The 23,625-nt window shown below is 39.7% G+C and overlaps 2 protein-coding genes across 3 annotated transcripts in view; one reads left to right on the forward strand and one right to left on the reverse strand.

Moving 5' to 3' along the window:
* The window catches only part of OSBPL8 (oxysterol binding protein like 8), a 324,479-nt gene that overhangs the window by 124,626 nt on the left and 176,228 nt on the right, over positions 1 to 23,625 (forward strand). The window lies entirely within an intron of this gene.
* The window catches only part of ZDHHC17 (zinc finger DHHC-type palmitoyltransferase 17), a 52,535-nt gene continuing 38,191 nt past the window's right edge, over positions 9,282 to 23,625 (reverse strand). Inside the window, exons 11-17 of one of the 2 annotated variants that reach the window (XM_063133849.1) lie at positions 23,024 to 23,146; positions 21,038 to 21,100; positions 17,041 to 17,134; positions 15,718 to 15,795; positions 15,230 to 15,387; positions 14,025 to 14,119; positions 9,282 to 12,475 (exon numbers count right to left, since the gene is read on the reverse strand). In XM_063133849.1, the coding sequence (XP_062989919.1) occupies positions 12,337 to 12,475; positions 14,025 to 14,119; positions 15,230 to 15,387; positions 15,718 to 15,795; positions 17,041 to 17,134; positions 21,038 to 21,100; positions 23,024 to 23,146 (750 nt within the window). In that variant the 3' untranslated portion in view covers positions 9,282 to 12,336. Of the gene's footprint in view, positions 12,476 to 14,024; positions 14,120 to 15,229; positions 15,388 to 15,717; positions 15,802 to 17,040; positions 17,135 to 21,037; positions 21,101 to 23,023; positions 23,147 to 23,625 lie in introns of both variants that reach the window. The other variant, XM_063133848.1, reaches the window with a different exon arrangement.

Raw genomic sequence — 23,625 nt, forward strand, 5'->3', positions numbered from 1 at the left:
TTTATACGCTTTCCCTAACAAGTTCTACTTTAGCATCTGTGGTTCATTTGCCCTTATCATGCAGGTCTTCAAGCCTTTGAAGCATGGAATCATCACACTGCCAGCAGTACCATAGTTCCTCCAGACTGTATCAGAGTGCCCCTGTTCTTTGCCCTGCATGCAGTGTTGAATTCAATATCTACGTTTAGACCACTGCTCTGGTTATTCTAAATTATAGAATCTAAAAGGGGCTGGGAAAATGGCTATGGCATGGATCTTAAGTTAATTGATAGAAAGTTTCTCATCCCAACTACCTACCCGTGTCCCCGAAAAGCCTCTCCAGAGGATCAGGGCCCCTCCTGAATAAGGTGGGATGGGATGCAGGCAGAGGAAGGGATGGAAAGCTTTCATTCTGCGAGCCTCAAGTTACTGTGGAATCCTGTAACTATATAGGGTGAAGTAATGAAAATATGAAAGATTGGTATAAATTCCTTCAAGTCCCCAAATCTCGTCATCACTACTTGAATGTTGATCTCCTGAATAGCTTGCAGTGCTAACACACAGCTATTGAGGTACAGGATTATGATTGTGTATCTGCTGTTTAGAAAAGCATGCAGTTTCGAACATGGACTAGCATGAACATCCAACCATGTACTTGGGTATCTTCAGTCATGCTACATTGCAGGTGGTGGCTGTGGAAAAGCGTTGCCAAGGCAGTGATTTAACCTTTTTTTTTTTCTGGGGGAAGGGGAAGAAGGGGGCAACAGTTGCTAACAAGCCAAAAGAAAAGATTTTTTTACTTTGAAGGAACGCTAAAGGTAAGAAAACTGGGTGTATATATACACCTCAAAACTAATTTTCCTTTAAGCATGCTTGCATTGTGATACTCATCCCTTGAGGGCATATTGCTGTGGCTGTTCCTTGCTCCCAAAAGATGGAGAGGTTTTGCAGAGCCATAGTTTATTCTGTATAGTATTTCAATACGACAACCAAAGACAAGGATAATTTGTGTGTGTGTGATAACCTTGTGACTTACATTCACTTTGAAAACCCTTTATAGGATTTTCATTAGAAGCTTATAAATATGTGAAAAGGTATAGACTTGATATTCTTGCAGTATAATCTGGAGTAATCTGCATTTTATTTGAAGTAAAGCTGCTGCATGCTCTGGTTAATCACTGGAGTTTTTCTTGTCTGTTTATGTAAACCATGTGGATCATTCTGAACTGAATTTTGTTCCAAGTCTGTGGGGCATGATGTCATTAAATTACAGATGAAGCAGAGATGTAGGAAGTATACATGTCTCAACGAGCAGTTTGACTGCCAACAAAATAACTTCATCACTCCTTCCAAAGACAATTTTGTGAGTAACAGAATTCTTACAAGGATCCCCAAATTGGAGTGCTATTTTTCAGTTCAATGGAGTTTTTTTAACACCTACGTAATTAACAAACGTAAGCCAGGTGAATATAACTTTGGCAGTAGGATCAAATGCAACCATTTTAAGAGCAATGAAAGCTTGTGATAATTACATGGTTAGACTTAATGAAATTTACAAGGCCTTGTTCTTGCAACTCAATTCAAACTAGAAATGGCCTCGAAACATATATCTATGAGGTAAGAGATCAAGCTAGCCATAGGCATGCCATCATAAAATCATGAGTGCTTTAAAATTTAATCCCTAGGTATTTACTTCCATAGTGGTTTATTCTAATCCTATTCCATTTTGGGGTGCAGAAGGGACACTTAAACTGTTTTATTATGATCTTATTAGAATGTAAGCCTATGCGGCAGGGTCTTGCTATTTATTGTTTTACTCTGTACAGCACCATGTACATTGATGGTGCTATATAAATAAATAATAATAATGATTAGAAATGGAATGTAGACACTCCAAAAGATTATCCTTTTGGATTACCAACCATAGCCGGATGGTAGCAGTGGACATACCAGTAAGGTATATCTTCTTTGATAATTTTAAAGCTAGCTAGCTACTGGAGAACAACTTCAGTAAAACTACTGCAATGGACACAGCAACTGAAGTGTTCACTTATTGTCTGTGGATGAGTATTTTATCAATTAAGAGAACAATCTTATGGGGAGTTGGTGATCTGACCCCTGCCCTTTTAAGGCTGGCGTGGAGAGAATCATGCCAGCTGCCTCTCTCAGGTTGGAAAATTGCCCTTGGGGCATGGTAGTGGGCAGGGAGGAAAGGAGACAGGAGAGGCCAGTATGTGAGATAACCTGAGCCACCTCCCCTTCTCCTCCAAAGTGAATCACCAAAGATGGAGGGAACCTCTATTACTCAGGCCAACAGGGCATAGGAATCTTGGAAGCCTCCAAGTTTGAGACATCTGAGTAGCAAATACTATTATTTGCCTTCATGCTGTTTGGTCAGATAAAAAGGAGCCATTTCGGGCATTGCGGATAGGCTTGAAAGTATTAATCTTATGCCCAGGGTAACTTTGCTCATTAAACCTACGCTTCTGTCCCTGGGAATCATAGAGCAAGTGCTATTCGATAGAGTTTAACCATAACAGTCACATTCACCTGTAGCTGTATAAAGAAATTGTAGCAGTAAATAAATAGGATAGTATATGCATGAGGGAGAGAGTTATAGAAGTTAACAAAGCCATTTTTTCGGGATACAACAGTATCCCCTCCAAGAAAAGACCCACACTTGGGAGTAAGAATTAATGTGGAAATGCTAAAGGCTATATATACATAGGCTGCAAGAAAAACAGGAAAGGCACACGTGGTATTGGAAGCAGAATTCAGTTTTGTGAATGTTTGTTTAAAAAACAAAGTGGTTAGCTCTAATGTTCATGAAAATAACCTTGAAAGGAGTTAGGAAGAGTGTAATGTGAAGCACATTTTAGAGAGGCAAGTAGTCAGTATCCTGTGCAGTTCCTGGCTCTCCCCAAACTAGCAGAGGCAGAAGTAAGTTTATATGCTTTTGCACATAATTTAACACAAATCACTGTACTTGAGGAATAAAAATTCTAATATAGATTATGGCAGGGTTCTTGACCGGAAAACACAGTTGCATAGTGTTTACCAGAGCTTTCTTTTTAATCGTATATGTATGATTAAAAATACATCTACGTAGAGCAGCCTTCCTCAACCTGGGGCGCTCCAGATGTGTTGGACTACAACTCCCAGAATGCCCCAGCCGGCTGGGGCATTCTGGGAGATGCAGTCCAACACATCTGGAGCGCCCCAGGTTAAGGAAGGCTGCTCTACGTAGAGCCTTTATTACAGACCACGAATCTATTCAAGTGGTGAAGAATCAGAGAAAGCCCTAACTGGCAGCAGAAAAGCAGGACTGGCCACTCAGTCCCTATTGCTAAATGGCCTCTAACAACCATTATGAGCTTGAAATGACCATTGGGCTATGCTAGTTACCACAGGATACTGTGCAGGTGTGAGATATCCCCATCGTAGAAATGTAAAGTTAGACTGACCTATTTCCCTTTCTCGCTGATCAGTAATTACAGCCTGACAGTGAAATCCAACCTCAAATGTGGGCTGGCTATTCCAAAACTCTGTGGTACTCTGAACAACCCTTTCCCAACGGGTCTCACTCTTGCTCCCAGCATATAGTTTATTGGCATGATGTAAGGGGCTCCGTTTTACACCATTCCTGTGAGCCGTTTGCCATGGCAGAGCAACAGGCGTTTATGCAGGCAGTCTGTGAGGACAAGATGCTCAATTACAATTAAACACCATCTGTGAAGAGGAGGATAAAGACATGTTTCACAGGAGGGGCAGTGTATTTTAAAAGTTAAACCCTAATCTTCTGTTTAGACTAGGAGGTTGTGGGCTCTCCCACACTAGAGGCATTCAAGAGGCAACTGGACAACCATCTGTGAGGTATACTTTAGGGTGGATTCCTGCATTGAGCGGGGGCTTGGACTCGATGGCCTTATAGGCCCCTTCCAACTCTACTATTCTATGATTCTAAAACATATTGTATTCAGGAATGATAGGGGAAACTAAGGACAGCACGTGTCCTACAATTCAGAGTTCCCAGAGGCAGAGAAAAAGCTATACAGGTGTTTGTGACCAATACAAAACATCAAAATTTCGGTCCTCTTTGATTTTGGTTGCCATTAATTTTAGTGTTTTTGTCTCGCACCATTAGCTGGAGGGAGTGTAGTACAGGTAATGTAGCTCTTAATTCCACAGAGCGAAATCAGCACTTCTCAGCCGACCTAGACATGGTTGCACGCGGCAGTGTTTAAATATCTAGAAGTGAAAACTATGGGCTATTCTCATAAAACAGCCATTACGTGTAAAATCAGTTATCCAGTTCAGGCTTGGCCAGAGAGGCAAAGGACAGAATCGAATGACCCTGGCAGTGGAATCTTTCTTCAACACTAGTGAGGGCACAGCATCCTCCACCACACCGGAGGGCAGCAGAGTAGCTTAGGGAGCCTCAAGGGAGAGATTCTGCTGTCCCCCTGCCTCAAGTGTCTGCCACTTCACCCTGCTGGACACTGAAGTACCGTATTTCTTCGATTGTAAGACGCACACTAATTTCAGTACCACCAACAGAAAAAAAACACCCTAAGACACACCCCATTTTTAGAGATGTTTATATGGGGGGGAAAGTGTGTCTTAGAATCGAAGAAATAGGGTACCACATGCCAATAGGGTTCCATGAAATAACCATTTTCTTTGCCTCCTAAGAACATAAAACAATACATACTACTGGGCCTACTCTTTCTGTTGACAAACTTGCAGCAAAAAGGAGACAAATTGGAGGGCTTTTGCCTCAACTCCAGATGCAATCCAGAGCCTGGAAGAAAGCCTCTTACTCCTCAAATGTTATTGTTTTTAGCTAGTAGGTATTACAATTTTTTTTAAAAAAAAAAAAGCACATAATACATATGAAGAAAAAAGTTAATCCAGAGTTGACATGCAACATTTCAAAATGCAAATCACCAAAAATAATGTAAAATTGTCCCATTCATTTATTTATTTAAAAAAAAAAACTTGCCAAACAACACGTCTTTCAGTCAGAAAAATGACAAGCAACTTTCAGCTGGCACAATAAGAAAAAAATCATTCAATAGTATTGCATGCACTAAGAAGTGCAGATTGAAGAAAAAGGAACATTAGGAGATTGCACTGGGTTTGGAATATCTAAATTGGATGCTGATAAATTCAGTCATTAGCTTATGTTTCTGGTTCTGATTGTAAGGTTCTCAGTTTCTCTTTATTATGCATGTTTGCCCTTTAGAATAAAATTTACAGTAATCTTTACTTTGGAGCAGTCTTTACTTTTGGAATCTCCAGTACCAGGGCCTTCTTGCTCATGTTAATTAGCTGCCTTGTTTACATAGATAGGACTTCACTATCTGTGAAGCATTCATTGCTGCCTTTAGGCAAATTCCATAGCAGTGGTCCTACCCAACATCATTGTGAGCACAGTTACCAGCCTGAGGGACTTTCGCTTGCTGTGTGTTGTTGCACTACTCAGTCAAAGGACCTTTCTCATTCATCCCCTCTTGAGATCCAGGGAGACCCATGTCAAGGGCATTTTGCTAAGGCCTTGTGGGGTCTTGGTTCATCCAACACATAGCTTCCCTCGCTTGCTTCCTTTCCACAGCTTTTTTGTTTGTTCCCCAATTTATTTTCTTCTGGTTAGTTAGGATCTCAGGAAAGGGATTGCTTTACCGCTCTCCAACCCAGTTTGCAACCACATTCCACACTATGTGGGGCTCAGGGATTCCTAAACGCAGCTTCTCTCAGTTCCCAACTCCACCCTGCCATCATTGCCTTTCTTTTCTATATTTGACAATGTGGTGCATCCCATTTTCAACGAGATTAGGATGATTCTTTTGTGACAAGAAACCTGTAGGAACTAGGGTACGACTGTAAATTTACAAACTGACTGTGAACAAGCAAGAAGTGAAGCCCTTTGCTTACTTCCTCCTCTGAAATGGAAATTTACCTGCTGTGACTTCCTTCCCCTATCTTTCTCCTGATATTACTTTGAAACTATCCATTCTGCAGATCATTTGGCCAACCCTGTGAAGTTTTTCCATTGCACATAGGCCTTCAAGTACTGCCCCACTCTTCTCATTCCTCATTGGAGGAAAAAGGCAGAATATAAATGCAATAAATAAAAAAATAAAAATACAATCCCCCCCTCCATCTTCTCATGCTCTATAGCTGTTATTAGGAATCATGAGGGAACAAACTACTGGTCCAGTGCTAAGGATGGTGTACTAACCAATCTTTTCTTTCTGTAAATATGGCAAAATAACAATAAAAAAGTATTCTTCAAGCTTGTTTTGTCAGTATTTCTGAGCTAACTTTCCCCACTTTGCATACAATTTGCGATGTGCACATCACAGCTCTGCCCCAAACCCTGGCGTTTCCATATTGAGTACATGTGTGCAGAGGCAAATTTAGATAATGTACGATTGAGGACACACAGTAGCACATTTCTATATACTTTGGCTATTGCTGGAATGAGAGACATCATGATTGACAGTGTTTATTTCGAATACTTTATCTTTGTCCAGCATAGCCCTAGCAAAAATAAAATAAAGAGGGGATTCAAGAAAACGTTATACAGCTAAACCCCCTGAAGCTCTTAAGGAAATATCCAGTCTGACAGTATTTTCTTCCCTATGGTGACAGCCATATCCCCAGCAAATGCAACCTCTGAAATGTCCACTTGGAATACCAAAAATACTATTAAATCGAGGATTATGTCAACATATTTGTAAAGATTGCAGACGCTCACCATCTTCAGTTCTCTAGAATGCCTCTGGGCGTCACCTCATTCTGGGGAAAATCTGGCAGAGGGGTGTAGCCCTAGCTGGCGCTGTTTCACAGCACACTACCCGAGTAAAAATGTAAACAAAAAGTGAAGCCCTGCCTGTCATATGGAGGTGGGCACAGAGAACACCTTGCCCAGAGCACTCTCAAATCGTGCACCAGTCCTGGGGAGAAACCAAGCACAGGAAGCTAAACCAGCAAGGGTGTCTGCCTTCAGCAACATGCTTTTTCTCAGGACATGACCAAGCACAGCCTCAGTTCCTACATGAAATAGAAGGGGCCACTCTCCCACAAATTAAATAAGCTGAAGTAAAAAATCAAATGTTGAAACACCTCAAATACAAGCCATGCCAGAAACCTGCTGCTTGCTAGTCAGAAAAGGCTGGTCTGAGAACTGAGGGGAAGCTGTTCACATTTGAGTTGTTTCTGCTGGAAGCCTTGTCAACTAGGGCTGTGCTCCACTCTAGTTTGGATAGTGAATCCGGAGCAGACCGACCCGATCCACCTCCACCAAAGGCGGATCCGGATTGGGTCGGGGAAACTGCAGATCGAGGCGAAGTAGTTCACCTCCATCCGGAGCTCCGAACACAGGTAAGGGGGGCTCACCTGGCACCACTGCCGTCTGTGTGGCAACGGTGGCGAAGCCAGGTAATGGGGCAGGGGGGCTTACCTGCCTCCGTTGCGGCCTGGCGCAGGATTCAACTGAGGGCTTCAGCTGAAGCCAGCACCGGACCGCAATGGAGGCAGGTAAGTGGGGGGGAGGGGACTTACCTGGCTCTGCCACCACTACCGCAGTCCATGCAGCGACAGCGGTGAAGCCAGGTAAGGGGGAGAGGGGGGCTTACCTGCCGCCATTGTGGTCCAGCACTGGCTTCAACTGAGGGCCAGGCCACGGGCTGCTCTTCCGGTTTGAGCGCTGGACTGCGATGGAGGCAGGTAAGTGTGGAGGAGGGGGGCTTACCTGGTTCTGCCGCCTCCGCCGCAGTCTGTGCTGCGATGGTGGCGGAGCCAGGTAAGGGAGCAGGTGGGAAGGGGGCTTATTTGGCCCCCATTTTGCCCCCCTTCCCCACTTACTTGCCTCCACCGTCCGCTGTGGAGGCAAGTAAGTTGGGAAGGGGGGCAAGATGTCGATCCGTCCCTCCGGATCTCGCTCTGTGGAGCAGGGGAGGGTCGGATCAACCCGATCTGAAAGTTGCGGATTGGGCCACAAAGCGGTTCGGGGGGGCGGTTCATGCACAGCCGTCAACCAGATTTCCAAAAGTAAAGACTGCCATACCCTGGAACCATTAGAGGACTGGTCTGTTCCTTGGGATATGGGGACAGTATTTGCTTGCTTGACACCAAGTATAATTTGAAGTTTGCTCCTCTTCAGTGGATACAATGTTCAGTGGACTAATACTGCACCTCTATTTCAAGATGTCTTCCATACATATCACTCAGATCAGTGGCATGTTATAAATGACTGAAGTGAGCACTAGCGTGTGGTAAACTACTGCAAAAGTCAAGCAAATCACCCAGAGAGCTTTGGCTATGGGGAGGTATATAAATGTAATAAAATAAATAAAGATGCTTCTCGCCCCCTCGGCTATGGTCTACAAAGAGGCTTCTATCAAAGCTGGGATAACGTGGAGATGCAAGTTGTATGAACCAGCAGTCACTTCAATATGCCTTATCACAGAGCACTTTTTCAAGATGCCTTTTTCAGGCAGCTGTGATCACACAAGTTGCAGCAGCTGTTTCCACACCCTGATGTAGAGGAGTTTGTTCCCACACAACTCTAGCTGTATTGCAAGTACACACACTCCAGCAGAGGCTGAAAAGCCTTTCAAAGTGGCTCTGTTGACAAGCATGTAATCCAAAAGTGCTTTGGAATCCATTTGGGAAAGTGAATTAAAAATGGAGATTTATACCACTGTTTACTAGGGCACACATAAGTTATATTCCCACATTTTCCAAACAATATGTGGATGTTAGCATTTAGAAATGTATTGTAAAGCCTGCTTACTGATTTTTATAGTCAGAGAGACTCTTAACCAGAATTGCTAGTAAACCCTTCCTGAATCTTGTTGGCCCTCAAGAAGGCCAGGGAGAGGATGATTGTGTATGTATTTGGGGGGGGGGGGGGAGAGAAGAGAAGGACACAACTACAAAGTTGTCTTGGGATCATCTTTAGGTGCAACTTGCTCCCAATCCTGCTCCAGTACCTTGCTGTCCTTTTCATCAGAAAAATGCTTAAAGAAAAAAGAACTATCTACTTTGCTAGTTAGGGTAGAACCAGAGACTGATGTCCATTCACTAAGGCAACAGGACAGACTGAGGCAACAGGACAGCTATTGGGAAGAAACGGGAAGATCCTTCTAATATATCCCAGACAAGTTCTTACTTAAAAAGGAAAACCTACCTCTTAATGCTCTCATTAAGAGGTAGGCTCCTCTGGAACAGTGGATAGTGATTCGGTGAATGAGCAAATTAACTGCAGAAGTCAAGACAAACACTAACATCTAGGAGACAAGTATTTATTTGATTAATAACTTACAAAATTGACAGGTTTAATTTAAGTAAGGAGAGCTATTTTATTAAACATTTTACAGATTTTGTTCACAATGTAATACATCAATATCGTGACAGTAGTAAAATAATACTTGGCACAGTTATAAATAAGGTAAATTAAAAAATTAAAATCTCCGTTTAAAACAGTGCTGCACTTTTATGCATATTAACTGTTAAAAACAAAAGCTAAGGGAGGAGGTACTGAAAAACTGCAAAAAAAAAGTTTTTCTAGGGCAGAGACAAAATTTTCATTAGCTTATTCTATATCAGAACAATGAATGTCTAACTTCTAATCTATTTGGATTGGTTGCATACAGCCCATAGAGAGATGTGTTGTGCTGCAATACATTTAAGAAATTTCTTGGCAGAAAAGAAATGCTGCATAGATTTTGCCCACCCCCATTCAGGCTTCAGAATATACACCTCAGTATTTCTGGCAACTAGAAGAAGTATTCTAGAAGCCTCAAATATAGAACATTCCTCTGGATGATTCTAAATCCACTATTATATTGTCTCTTTGCCAATTTTGTAGTGTGCATTCAAGCAAAATTTACACTATGTCTTTTGGCTCAACTGAAGTAGGATTTACTTTTTGTTGTTATCAAGGACACAATTTACAATTATTTGCACAAGGACGCCATATGATACACATTACTGGAACTGTCAAAAGTATGTTATACAGTTTTTTCTGGACCTATGAAATGTATTTATATTAAAAAAAAATTAACATCAAATAAGCCCATGAAATCAGGGCTTTTAACATCAAATAAGTGTTTCTGTAGAACTACACTTTTCCCAAAAGGGAGTCAACTACACTGAGGCTGCAATCCTAAGCACACTTACTAAGTGTGCAATCCTAAGCACCCTTACTAAGAAATAACTCCCACTGAACTAAGTGGAACTTATTTCTGAGTGAGCCTGTTTAGAATTGGGCTGTTAATGTAAAATAATAAAAGGTGCTGCCAAAATGCTTTCAGCTTTGAAATTAAAATTACAAGTAATGGTATAAGAATAATATATTCTTGTTATATTTCTAAATTATATATGTAAAAATGGCACAGGCCTTTTGCCACCCCTGCACCCAACTTCACTCTCTTCCCCTCACAGATAGTATCTCAAAGATAAGGTTGGATTTTTCCATTATTAAACATTCAAGTTATACTAATGTTGCACTTCTGTAAATCTTGATATCTGGTACTTGCAAACTATGCACGCCTGCGATCAAAGAAACAGCTAGAGAAAGAAAACATCTACCTGCAAATACTTAACATCAACTATTTACAGTTTCACTGCTCCTCTTACTAAGGCAAGGGGCGGGAATACCACTAGATTGCTTTAATACCTGTAATCTTCATATTACAGGAAATGCTAGTTTTGCCAAGCATCAAACATGCAGTGAAATTTCAGGGTACAGTGCCTATTAACAGCAAAATTGATCGTTACTAAACAGCCCATTAGATATCTTCCTACATTTTTGGTTGGATAAAGTGAAATGAGCAGCTTTCAAATATACTAACGCACACGCACACACATTCACAACGAGAAAAACTATTTGATAAATTATTTATATACAGATACACATTCTTTACACTGGTCTCTATCATCTGTATTAAGGTTCCCCTCCCCAAATCCCCCTCACAGGATTCTTGAACCACTATGTTGCTACAGCACTTAAAAGAGAACTAAACAGATTTCAAGTCTCTCTGTAAACAATAGTCAAGGAAGCAGTGAATAATTCACAAGGAATATATATAAAAAATGCCTTAACAGAAAATCAGTGCATCACATTCAACAACAAAAAGCTCTTCCGGAATGCAACTTCATACCACTCTCCTTACCTTTCAAACAGATCTGGCCTTGATAATTTGAGACAAACAAAAGTTAAGGGTGTATCCCACTCACCATTTTATATTTTTCACTTACGTGTGCTACAAAGAAATTATAACTTGCTTTAACTTAAATTCCATCATTTAATGTTTTAAAACATTAAGTTTTAATCAGTTTTTACTTCGCCAGCAACTGCATCCAATTTAATTACAGTCATATTCTTTCTTCCTAATACTGAGAGTTTGCTTTTCTTTCTTTGGTTCCACCTATGTGACTTCTTGTTAAGTTTTCAACTCTCAGATGACTGTAGAATGTATCATGCACAACGATTCCCATTATTTAGGAACCGGAATTTCACTGACTGCATATATTACAATTTTTTTCTTTACTTTTTGCAGATTATTATGCTATTTTGTAGTCTAATTTTAAAAAGTATCATCATGCATGTAAGTAGGGCTTTATATTGGACAGAAGAGCTGTACTTCCTTTGTGCAACTTCCCTCCCACCCCCTGAATGTACAACTTCACACAAGGTTTATTACGATTAACTCACTGTATCAGAAACAAGACAGCCCTAACAGCTGACAGCCATTACATTTAGATAACAGTTTTGCGACCAACATCCTTCTGTGTCCTGCTTCAGCAACTTCACATTTATGGTGGATCCCCAATAAAACCACATGATTTTTCAAGAGTATTGAATGCACATTTTTTTTCAATGCACATAGCAAATCTATACAAAAAATCCATTACATTAAATATAATACAGTGATCTCAAAGTCTGACTTGCTTTGTAAAATTTGACTTTAATTCCAATGAAATTGTTCAAATTATGAAATAAATATCGAATGTTCAGCACAGCATGACTTTTAGTATGTTTGTATTTTAACAATCTCATGCTCCATTGTGAAAGCAGGTAAAAGGAAAGAAAATGGTGTGAATATGTCTTTGTGAATAATTCCTGTGGTAAGAACAGTTAAAATCCCTTTTTCATCTTCCTCCTCATTATCAGGATTGGCAGTTTATTCTGTCCTCTTTTTTACATCTGTTAATAAAACTGACGTAGAGAAGGTACCACTGTTAGCTCTATTCATAGCATGCTACTGTTCAAGAGATGTGGATTCAAGAGAAACAAATTTTCAGGCACCACTCAGATATGATATGCTCACAGGTTGGAGGTGGGTGTTACACTAGCTGGTATCCACTTCCCGTTGTTTGGTCATATTCTATTGTATATTGCCTTGTCCAGTCCACAATAACAGGACGAAAAAGACCACAGCATCTGAATTCAAAGAAGTCTATAATATTTCTTATACATCCATGGCTAAAAACAAACAAAAACAAAGTTACATAAATACCTAATGAAGTTAGCAAGTGCAATAATGTTAGCCCATATTAATTATTGTGCTTGGAGGTACTAGCAACGTAACTGATGCCTATAGAAAAAAAGTACTGCTATTGGGAGCTAGTGTGGTGTAGTGGCATGTGAACTATCAATCAAAAAGTCAGAGATTCTAACCTCTCATTAGGTGGTTTTAGGCAAGCTACCCTTCCTTGGCCTATGCCCTTGTAACGGGGATAATAATACTGATAAACTGAATAGGGTTTCTGGAAGGATTGATGAGATAAGCTATAATACTTGGTTATAAATGCCAAGTATAACTTGCTAATAACAGTGAAATCATTCATCCTGATGGAACTCATATTACAAAAGGAGCAATAGAACACAGGGCTGGGAGGAAAGCATGCAGAACAGTTAATAATGAACATGAGGCATGATGCTGGAGACTGGAAAAAGCTGGGTAGGTAATTGGTCAAGGGAAGAGTCAAATCCAGTGGCAATATTTCTGGAACTTCACTGGAAAGAATAGGTTGGACACAGCTTCTTTGTAGATAGAAACTGTCTTCAGACAACACGCTAAGCCACGGTGGTTAAGCATTTTGAGCTAAACATTATGGCTTAGCGTGTTGTGTGAACTATTCCTATCGTCAAAATGATGAGGAAAAAACACTATGTAGAACCAATAGAGAGGTAGACTGTAGTGTTGAAGAGTAGAAAAGTTTTTAATCTCTTTACACGAATGTCTGTACTGTTTAAAAATATTTTTGTAAAAAACTGTTTGAAAAAGGAGCTCCTTTTTCAAACAGTTTTTTTACTAAAGTGTTTTTAAACAGTACAGACATTCGTGTAAAGAGATTAAAAACTTTTCTACTCTTCAACACTACAGTCTACCTCTCTTTCTATTGGTGAACTATTCCTAACCATGGTGGCTACATAACAACAGTTTAAACAGGTTCACTAACCATTTTCTGCAAAAGGAATCTAGCCATGGCTTAGTGTGTTGTCTAAACAGGCCCAGTATTAGAGAATATGGATGGTGGATAATATATGGTGCAGGAAATGTTTTGGGATAAAGTTTATGACTAGTCATTTTTTGATGTTATTAGGTGGTGGTTGTGTCTGCCCACATTATTGGCATCCTTGATTTCAGAGGGTGGGTGGAACAGAGATAGTAGAAGCAGGCAAACTTTAACTTTGCTTTAGGGAGGGCAAAAAACACACGAGACATGGGGGACCCATGAGCAGTCTTTTTTTAAAAAAAACCCTGAAGTCACAAGGGATTGTAAATCTCATTGGAGCAGTAGAGAGAAGAAAAAGATTCTTAATACTTTTCCTGTGAACCATTTTCTGATCACACCCTTACTCTGCTGCTTTCTCATTCATGAGAAAAGATACTACTCCCCCTCCAGCCCCAGAAACTACATTTCAGGGGAAAAGACAACACAGATTAGTTCTTGCATCACCCATTTCTCCTCTTTAGCTCTCAGATGTGAAGATTTTTTTCCATACCTTTATTCATTCATATACTTACTTAAATGGGCTTTCAATAGACGTCGTTGTAACTTTAAAGTGCTTGTATCGTCTTGCATTCATCCTTTCATTTGTAGTTATACCTAAACAAGAGATCTGGGGGAAATTAACAGCAAACAAGTATTATCATCTTTGAAGTTACCGTATATAAACTCACTAAACTTTACAGATGGATCTTCATAAGACAGTTCAGCACTTTTTGAAAATGGGATTCTTTTTCTGTATTTCATGCTAGCGGAGTTTGCCGTCCACGCACAAGGGCTCTTCAATACATCGGAGCCAATCTGGTGGCTGGTTTGAACCATAGTGAACTAGAGGAGAATCCTAAGTCAAAACCAGATTCAAGGTTTGTGCAATGGGAACTACCAGCTCCAAAAATAACCCCAGAAACAAACAGAACAGTTTAGTGGAGCTCCTGTTTATGAGCACTGCCAATCCGCTCCCTTCTAAGAATGAGCAGGGGCACTTGTTTTGGATTGCTTTGGGAAACGCCAGTTCTGACTGCGCTAGCAGTACATTCCACTAGAACATGGGTAGTCTTGATACTGCCCCCCAAAACAATATCTGGATTCTAATCCACAGAATTTGACTTTGTTCTTCCTAGATATATCTACTTAAAACCCTAAATGAAAACACAGATCAGTGGTATATTACTGTACCTATTATTTTGTTATGGAAATACAAATTATTACTGATCCTCGTTATTAAGCAAAAAGAAAACACTAGAAACATAGACTTCCAAATCATGAAGGGCATTTTAGATTGGTTTCATTAGTGATATCTTGCCCACTCACCTCTCTGGGTAAAGTCTTTACTGACTGGGTAAAAACTAGATTGTTTCAAAATTGCAAGGTTTTTGCCAGTAGAACAGCTGTATCCAATACGTACTTTTCTATCCTCCTAGGTGTTTCTGTCTCTCATGATCATTTATTATAAAAGATGCATGAAAAGATATTTGAAACTAGACATTTTTTTCATAATTGTGTATATCAAAACCAACTAAATTCCACAGTGCTAGCTTCAAATCCACAGACTTAAGAAATAAGCTCAATTCAAGTCTGATGCTATGCATTAAAGAGAAAAAACAGCCAGGGGTGGCAATATGTACATACAGCCTCACATAAGTACTACCATTCTATGACAAGAAACACCTTATATGTACAATGGAAGAACCTCTGTGTTGGCATATTAAAAGCATTTTCCTACCTGATACATCTGACACATTAGCAGCACAGCCACCCACATGAAATGAAACACGCTGTTCAGAAACATCCAGAACATCCAAGGTGAACAGGTGGCTATTTGTGTAATATAGGTCCAAAAACCATCTGCTGTGTAAGTAGTGTGACAGTGTATTCCCCAGTCTGCAATTAAAAAACGCATCATGGGATTAGAAAATCTTACCTGAGCTCTTTACTACTCGCCTTCCAGTATTTAGGAAGAAAACTGCAATTTATTATGCTTACACTACTTTTCCTCCGAGAACTCAGAGAGAGCCAATGCAGTATGTAGAAAACTGTATGAGAAATGTTTCAAAATGAGAATGCTTTTATAAAAAAAATCTATCTAAGCAATAATCAATATATAGTCCAGTGCTTACACAAAGAAAAATACAATGTTAAGTACATGCAGATTGCAGACATACTAGAAGTTAAACTAGGCATTTAGAAAATGATTCAGGAAACTATACTCACAAGAGATACATCCATAAATCATCCAGCAAATCATGAAGAGTAAAAAGAACAGATATCCCATGAAATATCGATGATTGCCTGCTCCTGAGAAGAAAGAATTGAAATAAATGTCTTTGGTTTTAATGCCATTTTAACAAGACACCAGAGAGTGTACCTCTAGTAACACATAAGCATAGCTTTCCTGCCAGAATACTAGAAGAGTATTGTTTCAGCTGGACAGCACAGTTTGTCATATGCATTGCAAATAAATCACAAGCCTCCTCTGGGAAAAGAAAGATGTATTCAAGAAGTGAAGCAAATGTATGGACAAATGAGAAAAATATACCAAAAACCCCAGACCAATGATCTTTCCCCATCCAAAATAAAATTAGCTTTCTTTATATATAAATGGGACGTTAATATTATCCCTGAGATGCCAATACAATACAAAGAATCCCATAAAAATGGCTCAAACACAAAGTTCAAATATATTGGTTGGATCCAGCATTTCCTCTGCCATCATGAGCACTCCATGAGCAGATTTCTACTCAGGATCCTCCAGCTGGCAAGAAGGGGGAGAGATACTAACTTTGCTGACTCCCCTTTCCTTCTTCAATCCCGAGACACATCCTTTACTGTTCCAGAGCAGATGTATGTGTGTGTGCATAGGGCACTGCAAGGATAGGAACCATCCAAGATTGCCTCATCTTTCTTAACATTTAAAGAAATGAAGTAGTTAATTGTCCTGTTTAAACATAATATATTTCCCGAATATTACTGGAATACGATTGTGTGTGTTTTTAAAGAAGCTAAAATTATCTCCCAAGATTCTTAGCTGGGTGTAATTAAGAACATGGAATTCTGATAATAAGTTTGTTTATACAGTTGTTAAGACAGCAGAAAGTTTTCCATGCACGACAGCCTCTCTATAGTGGCTCAAAATGATGCCTTTCGGATGTCAAATGAATTGTCCCTATACCTATTCCCTGCATCATTTCTTCAAGTGTTTCTGACCTACTGCAGTAGTGGATGTTGCTGACAAGGTAGTACGCATGTGCACACTGCTTCATGCACTTGCTATCTTATAATTATCTCTCAATGACAGAGAACTGTGCAGGCCAACTAGCATGAGCACCAGACTGGATGACCTCACTTATTTTTCTAAACTATAATATATATATATATATATATATATATATATATATATATATATATATATGGCATGTTCTCTGTCCAACAGCAACAGTGAGTACATAAAAATTAAAGAACAATTTTATGTTTAAAAAAAAGTCTGAGAAGGAAAGATGAATATATTGAACTTTTCTACCTCTAAATAGTACTTACCTACGCAGTTACCGACCCATGGACAGTGGTGATCAAATTTGGCTATACATCGATTGCATACGCCACAATGTTTGGATCTCACTGGTTTCCGTATCTGTTCAACAGATTTTAATATGCATGCAATGTTACAAAGTTTTACAGTTGAAAGGTTTATATGTGAAATTTTGAACACATTGTTGCTATTGGTTTTGCTTGTACTGGATGCAGTGCCATCAAGATTTTTTGGATGTGGTCTATGGAAGAATAGCTTTCACTTTTTAAGCCTGTCTTCATTACATGGCACCTAGCAAAAACATACCCCCTTACTTTAAATACTCTTTAAATGGAAGTTTTGTATTTGCAGTGTATACCCACAAGTGTTAGGAAATTATGATAAATGCAACGTAAGTACTGCACTTGCCCTGGCCAAAGGCTCTTAATGGCAGAATTAAGGCCTAACACAGGGAATTTCTCCTTCTAACCATGAATTGGAATTTCCCCACTGTTCTCTCATTTTATTGTCAACACTGAAACTAAAACAAATCTTTCATTTAGAGATGAAAATAGCTAAGACTTTATTAATGAGGAAAAATAAACCATAACTTACGAATAAAGAAGCCTTATAGAGGTTTTTTTTTACTGTTCGTAGTTATCTAAATATCAAATGATTATTCATGAGTGACTGCATAATAATTTCTATGCTGGATAGGAACACTGAACAATTACAAGTATTATAAGTGAAAATATTTCATATAGCACATGTTAGTAGACTATTTAAATTTCTTCTACCACCATGATTTCTGTATTATATAAAGCACATTCCACTTATTTCATACAGATCTTTTAGGCAAGATAAAAAAATTCCCTAACTGACAGAAATGACAATCATTAATGTTATTTATTTTGTACCTCTCACATACTGGATAATTATGTTTGTTACAAACTATCCAGTATAAGGTAAGCATAACTATAATAAAACTGCCAAATACATATGCAGTTGTTGGTGGAAGTATTTTGTGATTTGTGCTCCACACTTAAGACACAACTTTACATTATCATCACTGGACATTTAGACATAGGAGCTCTATCAATTGGGAGAAAGGAAACAAGCCATTGTATGCAAAGTAGATGTCTCAACAAGAACATTAAAGCAGTATGAACAAAACAGTTCTGGATAATATTTTGAATGTTCCATTTTACCAAAAGCAAGGATTACAGAAATAGGACCGAGCTAGGAAAACATTTATGATGCAGCCTAGTATTATTATTTCAATCACAATGATTATTTGGCACCAGCATGAAAGGTGCTGAACATAATTATAGAAGGGATGTAGTTACATTAGATGAACACGATGGGAGTGGAATAAAAGGAATAGTGGAATGTGAGATCTGAGAATAAAAAAATGAATAATGAGACTAGAACAAGAGACTATGGTGGCAATACCATACAGCAGGGTGAGCAGACTTCAGGCTTGTGAGATATATTTTTCTTTTTTTTTACTAGAACTTTGAGGGTCCACCAACTTGAGCCAGGTGCAAAGGAATGGCTCAGGTGAGTGGAAATATGCTAAGAATTAAGGAACAGGGCATATGTCAGCCCAGGAATTTTTGATCAGTAGCTCAAAAATCTACTTCTGGTTTTCTCCCAAGAATGCACACTAGAGGCATTCAAGAGGCAGCTGGACAATCATCCGTCAGGTATGCTTTAGGGTGGATTCCTGCATTGAATGGGGGGTTGGACTTGATGGCCTTATTGGTCCCTTCCAACTCTACTATTCTATGATTCTATGATAAGTGTTATTTTCCAGCAACCTGATTGGAGTGTGTGTGTGTGTGTGTGTGTGTAGTTTTTGCTATTATTAGACAACTGACTCAGAAACCCAGGTCAATCTATTGCAAATCATTTAGAAACCTACCAGTAGATCTACCCCTACCACACATGACCCTTTTACACTGTAGTGTAGCTAGAACAAATAGAGGAGAGGTGAGAGCAAGTGACACTAGTGTTTATATTGCTATAGAGGAATAGAGCCAGCACTGACATAGCCATTTGGTCCTTCCACAACCAATCTGTGGGTGTTCAAAATGTGGCCTCAGATGCCCCAGGAGTGACGATGTGCCTTCCTCCCAAGTACTTTTATTGGGGAGGGGGAAAGATGGAAGCCCCACAGGCCTTTAATTAGGCTATACAGAGGGAGCTTAGAGGGGAAGCAAGGCCATTCCACAAGTTCTACTGGAAGACTACTTGATTTTTTCCTTTTCCCTTTCCATCCTTTTTTCCTTGCATGTCCTATCTTTTTAGATTGTAAGCCTACGGACAGGGACTGTCTTGTTTCATTGAATTTATGTAAGCCACTCTGGGAGGCTTTTTGCCTAAGGAGCAAGATAAAAATACTTTACATAAAATTGGCAATATGTTTTAAAGAGTGTTACACTTTAAAGGCAGCTTGGGACCACCTCGTAAAGTAATGAGGGGAGCAGGAGGAAGGGACAGGACAAAAGGGACTCTGAACCAAACTTGACTGAATCATCCATTCCTAACTGCACCACATCTAGACTACCATACAGCAGTGATGGCAACCTCTTCTGGTCCTCCAGACTAAGTTGGTGGGCTGAATAACATCAAGAGCTGGGGACCTGCCCCATCCCATTATGTCATCTGGCTCCACCCCACCCACTTTTCTCTCTCTTTTGTCTCTGCAGAGAGGCAAAGAGCTCCATGCCTCTATGCATTGAGAAAGGTCCACAGCTGGTGCCTGCATGAACCAGCTCTGCAAGATCAGCTGAGTTGTGTGTTTTCTTCCTGGGCTCGCAGGAACCAGTGCTGCAAGCCCCAGGCAAATGCAAGGCAATCCCACTGAGACAGCAAAGGGTACGCAGGGAAACCGAATCTTTCCAGAGGTGCTTGGGGACTGGGCAGAGCCTGCGAAGGATGCCAGAGTGGGCACCTCCACAGACTGGATTAGGCTGCAGGCCGGAAGTTGCACTCTTCTGCCATACAACAATATAAGACATGGGGAATGTAGAGGAAGGGAGGGGGTAGGATCACGGACTTACCTGCTTCCGTGATCTACCCCCAGTGACTTGACAGCTGTGTGATGTCCCGGAAGGAAAGAGGGATGCTGCAGCTGCCTTTTTTTCTTAACAAGGGAGGAGTGCAATTGCACTCCACCCAAAAAAGTGACTAAAAAACCCCAACCGAACCCGCTCCCCGCTGCCATCCCTGGGATGGTAAAATTGCTGCCCCACCCCACCCCCCCGGGCACGGAGCCACCCCGCACGGCTCCATGCCCATTTCAGGACCCAGGAGCCTGCGCCACACCAGCTGTGATCCTCGGGATGATCCTGGGACAGCAGTGAAAATTTTCCTGGGATAACTGGGAAGATGGAGGGGTCATCCTGCCTGCCCACGGGACGACCCCGGGAAAAACGGCTGTTGTAGACATGCCCTTAATCTTTCTCTCTTTGAAGGTCTGGAATAGTCATTATTAGATTGTAAGCCTATGCGGCAGGGTCTTGCTATTTACTGTGTATAATCTGTACAGCACCGTGTACATTGATGGTGCTATATAAATAAATAAATAAATAAATAAATAAATAAATAATAATAATAATAATAATAATAAGAATAAGAATTTCTATACTGAATGAGAGAACCATTATGGTTCGACCACAAAAGCAAGCAGTTATTTTAGTTCAAATTCTGTTGAACTTGTTTCCAGGACAGCCCAGTGGAATACAGAGTTCTAGCTGTAGTGGGATGGGAACCCAACTGAGGAATCCTACTACCCTGCTTTCTTCTGTATCCATCTCATCAGCAGCACAGACAATATTTTTTCTGTCCTTAGTGAAGTATGCCATTCATATACCTAAATTCTTACTATTCTTCGCTAGCAGAGACCTATATCCTGTATGAATACCTGCTCTTGCAAGCTGAAAGTGTACACTCATTTCAAAAACTCTCATGACATTAACATTTATAGTTTAATTACATGTAAGCTAAAAAAAAGCATACTACCAAACAGGTGCTGCAGAATATACTGAGGTCCAAACTTCCCGTCTCTGCAAGTTCTACTATTGTCTGCAGAAAAGCAAAAACAAGAGCATTTAATTTTTTAAAGAACTGACTTCATATATGACATTTCCATCTCTGTAACACAAACTGGTTAGCTTAACACAGAGACCATCTCAAGCTTTGACAAGTAGATCAGGTGTGTTGCCTAGATGCAAAGATAGCAGCTGCATTGGTTTCCAGGGCACTTCTGGGCCCAATGAAAAGTGCTTTAAACCTTATAGAAGCTTGAAACAAGATTATTTGAAGGACCGCCTACACTGATATGGGCTTGCCTGGCCCTTAAGACCAGTCATGGAAGACCCGCTCACAGTTTCACCAGTAAGGTCCATCACAAGGGTCAGGACCTTCTCAATTGTGGCTCCATTATAATAGAACTCTCTTCCATGCGAAGTGAGTCTGGATTCTTCATTTACTGTTTTTAACTGGATTCTAAACACCAAGCTGTTTACATTCACTTTTATCTGGATAAGTGAAGTTTTTTCAGGTTTAAAATATAAATATAACAGGGTTTAATTTAATGATGGTAGGTTTTATAATGCCATGATTATTATTTTATTTGGCATGTTTTTACTGTTACCATTCTTATGACCAAACAAAAATGTAATTTGGTTCAAGCAGGGGCATTTAATAAGGTAAATGTTATGCCCGATGTTATCCAGTCCAATGAATCAATTTTGTTTAATCAGCTCTTCAAAAACAATCTTCTATAATAATGGTAACATTTAAAAACAACAACTAGTTCACTGGATCCAGGGCAGAAACAATATTGATCTGCTAGTAACAAGAAACAATATTGATCTACTATCTTCCCATTTTCATACCCCAAAACGAAGAATTAAAAATGGGTAAGCAGTACAGGCCTTGTGAGATTTTCAATGGGCTTAAAATCCCAAAAACTCATCTAAGAAAGTCACTTCCTACCCTCCCTTTCTCCTGCTCAGCTAAGCATTAACCTCTCTGAGACTTTGATTGCTCCCATAGTCAAAGCAGGACCATGACAGTAATGGACTACTGAAAGATGGAAAAGTCACCAACCAGTGTCAGCTTAACATAATCAAACAATTTAAAAATTATTTTTAATTTTAATATTAAAAAAATAAACATCTACACAGCAAATGTGAAACTCATTCCATTAATCCACAGCAGAGTCTTAACAGGTCATCACATTGTTTTGTACCAGCAGAAAGGAGGGTGGTTTCCAATGGTTTCACACTTCCTCTCTAATTAGTTCCATGGGGTGACTGCTCTTCTGCCCCCATGGGACTTGACATGTGGGGTACTGTAAGATTTTATCTTGTTCCAAATATGTTTAAACATCTACATGCAGCTGCTGCGATGGATCATTAGAAAATCTGGAGTGTACTGTCATCAATACGCATTTTATTTGATAATTCTGCTGCATCCCTCCTTCAGTGACTCAGACTTTGTAACGGTCACCCATGCTTGGTTAACTTCCTGTAATGACTATTGCAATGAGTTCTACATGCATCTTACTTTGAAGACACCTTGGAGCTGCAGCTGGTGCAAAATTCCATGGCCCATATTTGGGTTGGGCTGTGCCACAAAGAAAGCTTATTATACCTATTCTTGCCCATCTGCTCTGGGCATCGACTAGTTTGGGGGCCTAATTCAAGGTGCTAGTTATCACCTATAAAGCCCTGAACAATCCTTGATATCCACTGAGGACCGGTAAGGAGGCACTGCTTCAGATTCCACTTGATGTAGACTGAAGACAGCTTCTTTAATAGCAGGCAGCACCAACTCTTTGGAAAGGCCAACTAACTATATTTTTATATTCTTTCTGATAACTTGTGAGAACTTGATTATTTGGGTGGACATTAATGGGGAGTACTTTTACTAGTCAATTTTTGGGGATGTATATTGAAAAGTTGAACATCATCATTCATTAAGACGTAGTTGTTGTTTTACCTTTTTCTTTTGTTCTTCGGTGGCTTTAATTATTCCTGGGTCCGATTTCCAGGATTTCCCAAAATTGTAAAAAAGTGCAACACTATTCGCAAGAAATGGTAGGTGGATGAACAGAAAATTTAGATGTACTGAATGTTAAAGAATTTAAATATGACACGTACAAATTAGCATTCCTTTCCTGAACTTAATCATTACATTCAATGGAGCTTACATCTTAGTAATGAATTTAGAATTGCAACCTTAGTATCCCGTTTGAATATTCTATAAACATTAAATGTCTAATCACTCACTTTTTTATATAAAAAATGTTAATGTTTCCAATAGCTTGAAATTCCAGTTAAATCACAAAAGAAAATACGTTTAACCTTATAAGGGACTGTACAGAGAAAAATGAACACCATAATTATCTCTTGGGGGGCAGAATTTTGAGAGCTTCTGACCTGAAAGGCGGCCAATAAATGTTTTAAATAAATAAATAAAATGCAGTCCATGTTTAACTGTAAGTAAGCATGTGCTAACCAGGTTTCCTATTTTGCAAACTGACTTCAGATCCTGCTCTAGTTTAGAAAGCAAACTAAAGCTTGAGCATGGTTATCACAGAT

This window comes from Elgaria multicarinata, chromosome 9 (assembly GCF_023053635.1).
Source record: "Elgaria multicarinata webbii isolate HBS135686 ecotype San Diego chromosome 9, rElgMul1.1.pri, whole genome shotgun sequence".
Lineage (NCBI taxonomy): Eukaryota > Metazoa > Chordata > Lepidosauria > Squamata > Anguidae > Elgaria > Elgaria multicarinata.